This window comes from Buceros rhinoceros, unplaced genomic scaffold, assembly GCF_000710305.1.
Source record: "Buceros rhinoceros silvestris isolate BGI_N320 unplaced genomic scaffold, ASM71030v1 scaffold46590, whole genome shotgun sequence".
NCBI lineage: Eukaryota > Metazoa > Chordata > Aves > Bucerotiformes > Bucerotidae > Buceros > Buceros rhinoceros.
Genome location: NW_010391010.1, coordinates 7,889 through 15,415, shown reverse-complemented (window position 1 = coordinate 15,415; position 7,527 = coordinate 7,889). Strand labels below are relative to the sequence as shown.

The 7,527-nt window shown below is 35.4% G+C and overlaps 1 protein-coding gene across 1 annotated transcript in view; it reads left to right on the top strand.

Annotated features, from left to right (window-relative positions):
• Positions 1-706: 706 nt before the first annotated feature.
• The window catches only part of SLC6A15 (solute carrier family 6 (neutral amino acid transporter), member 15), a gene marked incomplete at its 5' end in the record, with an annotated part of 14,017 nt that continues 7,196 nt past the window's right edge, over positions 707-7,527 (top strand). The window contains 5 exons of the mRNA XM_010139769.1: positions 707-888; positions 2,143-2,253; positions 5,684-5,925; positions 6,032-6,224; positions 7,014-7,206. Coding sequence (XP_010138071.1) covers positions 707-888; positions 2,143-2,253; positions 5,684-5,925; positions 6,032-6,224; positions 7,014-7,206 — 921 coding nt within the window. The remainder of the gene's footprint in view (positions 889-2,142; positions 2,254-5,683; positions 5,926-6,031; positions 6,225-7,013; positions 7,207-7,527) is intronic.

The window sequence follows — 7,527 nt, the reverse complement described above, 5'->3', positions numbered from 1 at the left end:
TATAAAATTTATAAAAAACTTAACTAAATATTTGAAGAATTCTTTGTAGGCACTGTATTTCTAGATACATACAATTTCTTAAATTCTTTGGTAACATGAATGAAGCAGAATTACAGTGTATATTCAAAAAAGCACTTCTGGAATACACATAGCAACTTTAACATACCTATGTTGGAAGCATTTTTTTTTCCTTTTCTCATCACTTTGTTGTCATGTTATTATTTTATTGTTTATAATAGTAATTAAGTGCCTGTTGATTTGTGTCATATCAAAGCAGACACAATTGAGAATTTGTTTTCCATAGGTTTTCAAAATTGTGTTCAGTTTCGGGGAGATACTTCATAGTATGTAAGTCGCAGTATCATATGTAGGTAATCTAATCTTATGTGTGATGAATGTATGCATTCATCTGTGCCTATCTACTATTTAGTACTTAAATGAAAAATAAATTCTGCCTCGTACTTGGATTGAGCATGCGCAGAGGAATACATTATCACAAAAGGGTGTTTTATAAAGATATACCCAAAACCTTTCACCCCTAGCAGTCACTTTTTCTTTTAGACAATGTCTTAAGATTGTGAATTTAGTTGCTCAGTAAATGACGATGGCACAATTACAAATATTGAGAATTGGTAGAACTTTGTTATGAAATGTTGGAAAAATACTTCTGTCCTGAACTCACTCTCTTGCTAACATCTCTTGACAGTTGTGGAGCCGGAGTGTGAAAAAAGTTCTGCAACCACTTACTACTGGTACAGAGAAGCACTGGATATTTCTGGCTCTCTGTCAGAGAGTGGGGGTTTAAACTGGAAGATGACCCTCAGCTTGCTGGTTGCCTGGGTCATGGTATGCCTAGCCATGATCAAAGGCATTCAGTCTTCAGGCAAAGTGAGTATACTGTTTGCCTAAATGACAGTGTGGTACTTGGAAATATTTGGTGATGTACTTGTTCACCACACCCTCTGTTCACTCTCTCATAAAATCTGCAGGAGCACATTAGAAAGCTGTGACTCACCCTGCGTTTGTATAATCTCATGGAGAAGAATGTTAATAGTTAAGCAGTAAAATTGTAGTAATTTTAGTGGGAATTGTAATAATTTAGTGAGAATCAAAAGCCTGAAGAAGAATCATTTCTGTCCTCATCAGCATAACTATTGCAAATAACTGTATCTCAGCGTTATTGTGCAGTATAAGTCTACACGTTTCTGAATGTCTAAGGAATTAGGTTTCCTTGTATACTCACATCATGATTGCAGTGCACCCAGGTCCTCAAAATGTCTTTTCATTTTTATTGTTACTGTTATTGGTATCCATGCTTCTGTCATTAAGACAGATGCTTTTCAGGATTCTGGGCTGTTTTTGACTGATGACTAACTATCCATTCGCATCTGAGTACCTCACCTTGTCTTCTTCCCTTTCCATGCAGCCAGCTGGATTGGGTAGTGAATGATTTTTCTAGTTCTGATCTCAGTGGGATTTTCAGATGAAAACTAATCTGTTCTTATAGTAAAATTCTTTGCTATATGGCACTGAGGTGGAAATTTCTGTGACCTCTAGTGTATTTCAGTTAAACAACTAGCAAGTTTATCGAGAGAATCATTTTACTAAATTTCAAAGTACAGCTTTTTGAAAAATCACATTTGATTACTAATTTTTTGTTTTGTTTTGGCAGTAAGCATTAGTGATTTGAATCCATTGGTTATGTACTTTCTATTGACTCTTGTCTTCTTTCCTTCTGAAGAGAGAATGACGTGCTATTCATGGTGCATGTCTTTACCATTCTATGTACTTGAATCAAAGTGCATTTGTAAAGTGAAGCATTTCTCAAACAGCCTACTTCTGTCCTTCGCGTTGTCATCTCTTTGAATTCACAATGAATTTCCCGTGAAGCCCAGCAGATTGTTATCAGTTAGTCAATGCAATGGCAACCATATGGTTTTGATACAGTACAGAATTTATTTTACAGTCCTGTGATTTTGCTTTCTTCTGTGGAGACAAGGGGAATGGGAAGTGTTCTGCATATTTCTTAGAGCTTATGATTATCAATTCAGTGGTACATCAAAATGACTCTGAGTAGCGAATGAAGCTATTGACAAGGAAGTTCATGGATGTCATGTTAAATTTCTTCTTAATGTTTTTCAGGTCATGTATTTTAGTTCCCTTTTTCCTTATGTGGTACTTTTATGCTTTCTGGTCAGAGGACTGCTCCTTAATGGGTCAGTGGATGGAATTCGTCACATGTTCACACCTAAGGTATGGGCTGAATTTATGCTTGTGGTGTATTAAAGTTTCAGTGCCAATTTGACCATTTAGGAATGCCCTTGTTGAAGCTTATTGTCTTCATAGAACATTTGGCCATGTTTGTGTTTGCTTAAATTGCAAAATTGTTGTTGACCTCAGTGGCACAATATGAAGCCTTGAGGTCCAAAGGCTCTTAAGTGTTCCAAGGGACGGTATAATTACTTGCTTTAGATGAAGGGTTCCCAGAGTTAGATTCCTTTACAAAGCTAAGCAACAAAGAGTGCTGTTTACAGGATTCAGAGTGTTTAGAGAGTTGCAGATACTGAAAGAGAAGTGAATCTTAAATCTTGCCATTTTCTAGGATTAAAATGCCTGCTTCTGGGATGTCACAGTGAAATGCCATACCTTGAATGCTGTCCTGGCTTTACATAAGTAACTTGTCCCTTTTGAAAGGGGACATATTTCTTCCTTTTTAGTCATAAATTAATGCTGTTTGCATGGTATCCCAAGGTATGAGAAACCTGTCTTTAATACCAAATTAGTGTGAGTACTTACCACTCAGTTTCCTTACCATGTTTCTCATGGTTGTCATACCAAGGTAAAAGCAAATCTAAGCATACTTTTTTTTTTTAATTGTCGTAATTTTTACCAAGAATATCTTTTACAGAACTTTTGATTTTATAACTATGGAGATGAGAAGGGATGTTATGAATCATGGTTTAGCCTGAAGATATAAATTCTGCCCACACCCATCTCAAATGCTTGTAACTATATCTATACTACAGGAACTATGTGTTTGGGTAGACAGAGCCATACTCAGGAATGCATAATGCTGATCTTCTTACTGTATTATGAAATAGACTTTCCAGCAAGTCCATTTCATAACACAGTTGAGCAGAACGGGACTGACGTTTCAAAAATGAAAGCCAAATAATAAGATTATTAAAATCAATGCACATAGTAGCTAATGCCAGATGACAGGGTGTTGTCAGTTGCTTTGATTCCAGGTGTGCTGTGTTTGTGGACAACTGTCATCCTATAAAAATTACCTTTGTTAGCTGTGGTATTGTTGTTTCTTACATTTTGATACACAGTTGGTCTCTGCCTCACTCACTGTCACCGCTGTAAAGAGTTGTGGTTCTCCAAGAATTTGGAGGCTGCTCAGGCAAATTTGGGAAATCTGAGGAACGGAGAAATCTAATGCTTACCGATGAAGTCTATAGTAGAGATGGAATAGAGACCACCTGAAGTTACAGTTTTTTCTCAACCACAGTGTTAATCCTTTCTTTATCTAGAGAAGTACCACTAGATGCTGAGGGAAAGTAAACGCTTAAACTTACCTTAAATATATCACCTCCTCACTACTTCATCTTTCATGAGTTAGACTTAAAGTAAGTTGCAGCTGATGCTTACTTTGTAGTTAGGTTATAATTTAATTATACATTTGTTTCAAGTGTTCAGATAAATGAGCTTGAAAGAAAAACTGTTTTGAACTACTTCTACTGTTTTCCAGTTCTGTATCTCAAATTTTAAGCTGTGGTTTAAATTTGAGGTTAGGAGGCCTGTGTGTCACATGCAGTATATGTGAACATAAACCCTCAAAGACTATAATCTCTGATTGTTTTTGTACTTGAGCACTAGTTTGGACTGTAGTTCATTTGAAACTACCTGAAGGAATTCAGACTCCCCCACCTGTGGTTTCCATTTTATCTATTGTGCTAACAGTTTATTTGGGCAGGCAGACTGTAACTGATCTAGGTTGAAAATTATTCAGGTAGATAGACATGAGAGGGGAGGGGGGAAACATCTTTTCAGCCTCGATTAGTTCAGTAAATGACCTCATTTTGACCTCAGATGATCGCAACATGTTCTGACAGAGGAGTTGTGTCAGCACAGCAGAGGACGGGCAGGCATTGGTGCAGGTGTGAGAGCAAAGGGCTAATGAAGAAGGGGGTAATTCCTATGTTTGGTGTGGTTGGTGAACAAAGCAGAAATTCTGAATAATAAACTTAATGAAAAACCTAAAGAAAGGTACATGAAAAACCCACTGAAGTCAATACTGCAGTGAAACTGTAGGAAGCTTAAATAAAGAGCCCACAACATTTCACAGAAAAGGTAATAGTAAATCAGTTGCAAGTTTATTTTGAAATGCTAGGCAGTGTGCATCTGAGAAAATACTACCTTTGATTATAGCAAATAATATATTGCAGAAAGGGAGCAGTGTTTCAATACTTTCAGCATTTACAGAGTTGGTAAAATTAAGTGTATTCCTCTAGCTCCCTCTAGTGTAAAAGCGGTAGCATAACTGTGTGATAAGGGCAGATTGAACTATGTGCAATAGCTACTTGTGCATTGTTATTATAACAAAAATTTTAAGTTTATTGTCATAAACACCTTCTATAAAATATATTGTATTTTAGTTATATATAAATGAATAAAGAAGTTTTCTGCTACCTATCTATAATAAATATTATTATTTGAAAGTGGAATTTTTTTCAAAATATTATCTTAACAATAGCAGATTTTTTTCTTCAGAATAAGACAGTCTATTGACACTTTGTAGTTTTACTGGTTTTTATAAGCCTAGGGTTTAAAAAGAATTTTTAAAAAATCACATGCACAGACGTAAGGTCTTTCACTGTTAAATGAATGGAGGCCCCGAATCATCTTGAGAAAATTTAATGTACTGCTTTATGATTCATTATCTAGAAGAATCTGAGATAGACAGATGATGATTCAAAACTTTGTAACAAAGATATTTCTTCAAGTATGGTTGTCTGAGTTTGATAAAAGGTGTAGTTGTCCCTCAAATACGTGAGCCATTTAACTTGGGGTAAATTCAAGACATCTCTTAAGGGAGATTTGACTAGTGGACTATACAGATTGTCGTGGCCAGCATTCATTTTATTTGTTGCATTTTGCTTTACATATTTGCATGTAATAGAATACCATATAAGCATTCCATCCCTTGTTCACTTCTATTTTTAAAAAGTAACAGCAAAGCAACTTCCAACTTATTTACTGCATTTATAAGAAGGTTGATCATCCCAAAATGTAACTTAATTCTGTCAATACATATACTGTATGTATTGTAAATACATAAAGAAAAAAGATGCATATTCTCTCTTATTTCTCAATATAATTAGGTGGTATTTTGATTGTCATATAGCTCCAGTAGTGTCTCATTGTTGGGGAGAAAAACTGTATGGTATGTTTCACCTAAAGTACTATATCATATAAAATAAACAGAAATTCTGTTCCATAAGTTTGCTCAACTTTTGGTGTCACATTTAGCTTTTGTTTTATTGTAATGAAAATGCATTTGTAGTAAAATATTAGCATTTTGTGATGTTGGTTGTCTTCCTGTTTTATTTTCTGTTGTGTTTTCGTATAATAGAAATGTACTATATAGCTGACATATATTATGTCTAATTTCAAACAGCTTGAAATAATGCTGGATCCCAAGGTCTGGAGAGAAGCTGCTACTCAGGTGTTCTTTGCCTTAGGGCTTGGATTTGGTGGAGTCATTGCCTTTTCAAGCTACAACAAGAGAGACAACAACTGCCATTTTGATGCTGTACTGGTGTCCTTCGTCAATTTTTTCACTTCTGTGCTGGCAACTTTGGTGGTGTTTGCAGTTCTGGGCTTCAAAGCAAATATCATAAATGAAAAATGTGTTATCCAGTATGAATATCCATTTCTTTTTTTATTATTATTTTTATGGTATATTTCCTTTATGGATTGACACAGATCATTGAGTTTCATTTCTCTATTTTATTCTGTTTTACAGAAATTCAGAGAAGATTTTAAAACTTTTGAAAATAGGCAATCTGAGCCAGGATATGATCCCACATCATATCAATTTCTCAAGCATTACAGCAAAAGATTACAATTTAGTTTATGACATTATTAAGAAAGTTAAAGAGGAAGAGTTTGATTCTCTCGGTCTGAAGTCTTGTCAAATTGAAAATGAACTTAACAAGGTGAGAGTAATAAATCTTCAATATGGTGGTTATGAACAGGTGAAAATTGGTAAGCCTGAAATAAACTGTGAAGTATACTTACATTAAGTAGCAGTACAGTGTACTTATGAGCAATGCACCTGTAGAGATCCATATGAAAACATGGTTCTGTGCAGAGTTACAGTCCTGCTCACCTGAGGACTTTTGAGTCCAACGTCTTTATGTGGTTTTCATTGATATATAATAATTTTTGATTATTACATTGCTCTCCACAAGAGGTGATAAGTTTTTGAAGTTCTATCTTTGAGAAGAGTTGAGCATGAGGATTTTTCCAAAGACTAAACAGAGATGTAACTGTTCAATGTCTCAAACTATGATATCTTCTAATGAAGATACAACTGTTAAATATAAATACTACTTCACTGGAAAGCAAAAAAGTTATTCTTACTGAATAATTGTTTAACGACTATTACCCTGGTTTGAAATCTTTTAAGATTTGTCTGGACAAGGTGCTGTCCATCTTGTCTAGACCATGATTTGTCAAGAAAGGTTGGACCAGAAGATCCTTGAGGTAACTTCCAACCTGATATTCTATGATAGAAGTGTGTGTTGCTCATGTCAATCAACTTACCTTAGCCAAATCCTGTGTTTCAGTAAATAGTATTATGTTTGTAAGTTTAGAAGAATTGCAGTTTCCCGCTCTGCCTTCAAGATTTAATCAACGACGTTGCACGAACACAAAGTCAGACTGTCACACTACAAAAAAACCACTGTCCATGAATGATAACGTGGATTTTTTCTCCCTAACAGGCAGTTCAAGGAACTGGTTTAGCTTTTATAGCCTTTACAGAAGCAATGACCCACTTCCCTGCTTCTCCCTTCTGGTCAGTCATGTTCTTCTTCATGTTGGTAAATTTGGGACTGGGAAGTATGTTTGGAACCATTGAAGGCATCATCACACCCATTGTTGATACCTTCAAAGTCAGGAAAGAAATTCTTTCTGGTGAGTTGCTCAGACTTTCTTTTCTCACTGGAGCAGTAAACTAAAACTTAATTTTTTTTGAGAGTATGAAGTCTTGGTTTTTTGACATGAAGGTTTTCAGTGCTGACACAGAGCAGTAAATCACTGTATTCCCAACTATACTTCCATGCACATTAGTATCTGGGAACCTTTTCCTGGATATTACAAGAGCAGGAAAGTTAAATTAAATTTTAATGGTGGATTTATTTTACAAGTTTCTGTATGATCATTCCTTCTGAGCTCTTCCAGATTACTTTCCATTCCTGCCTGTGTCACACATCAGAGAAAGGAAAAGGAAAGAGT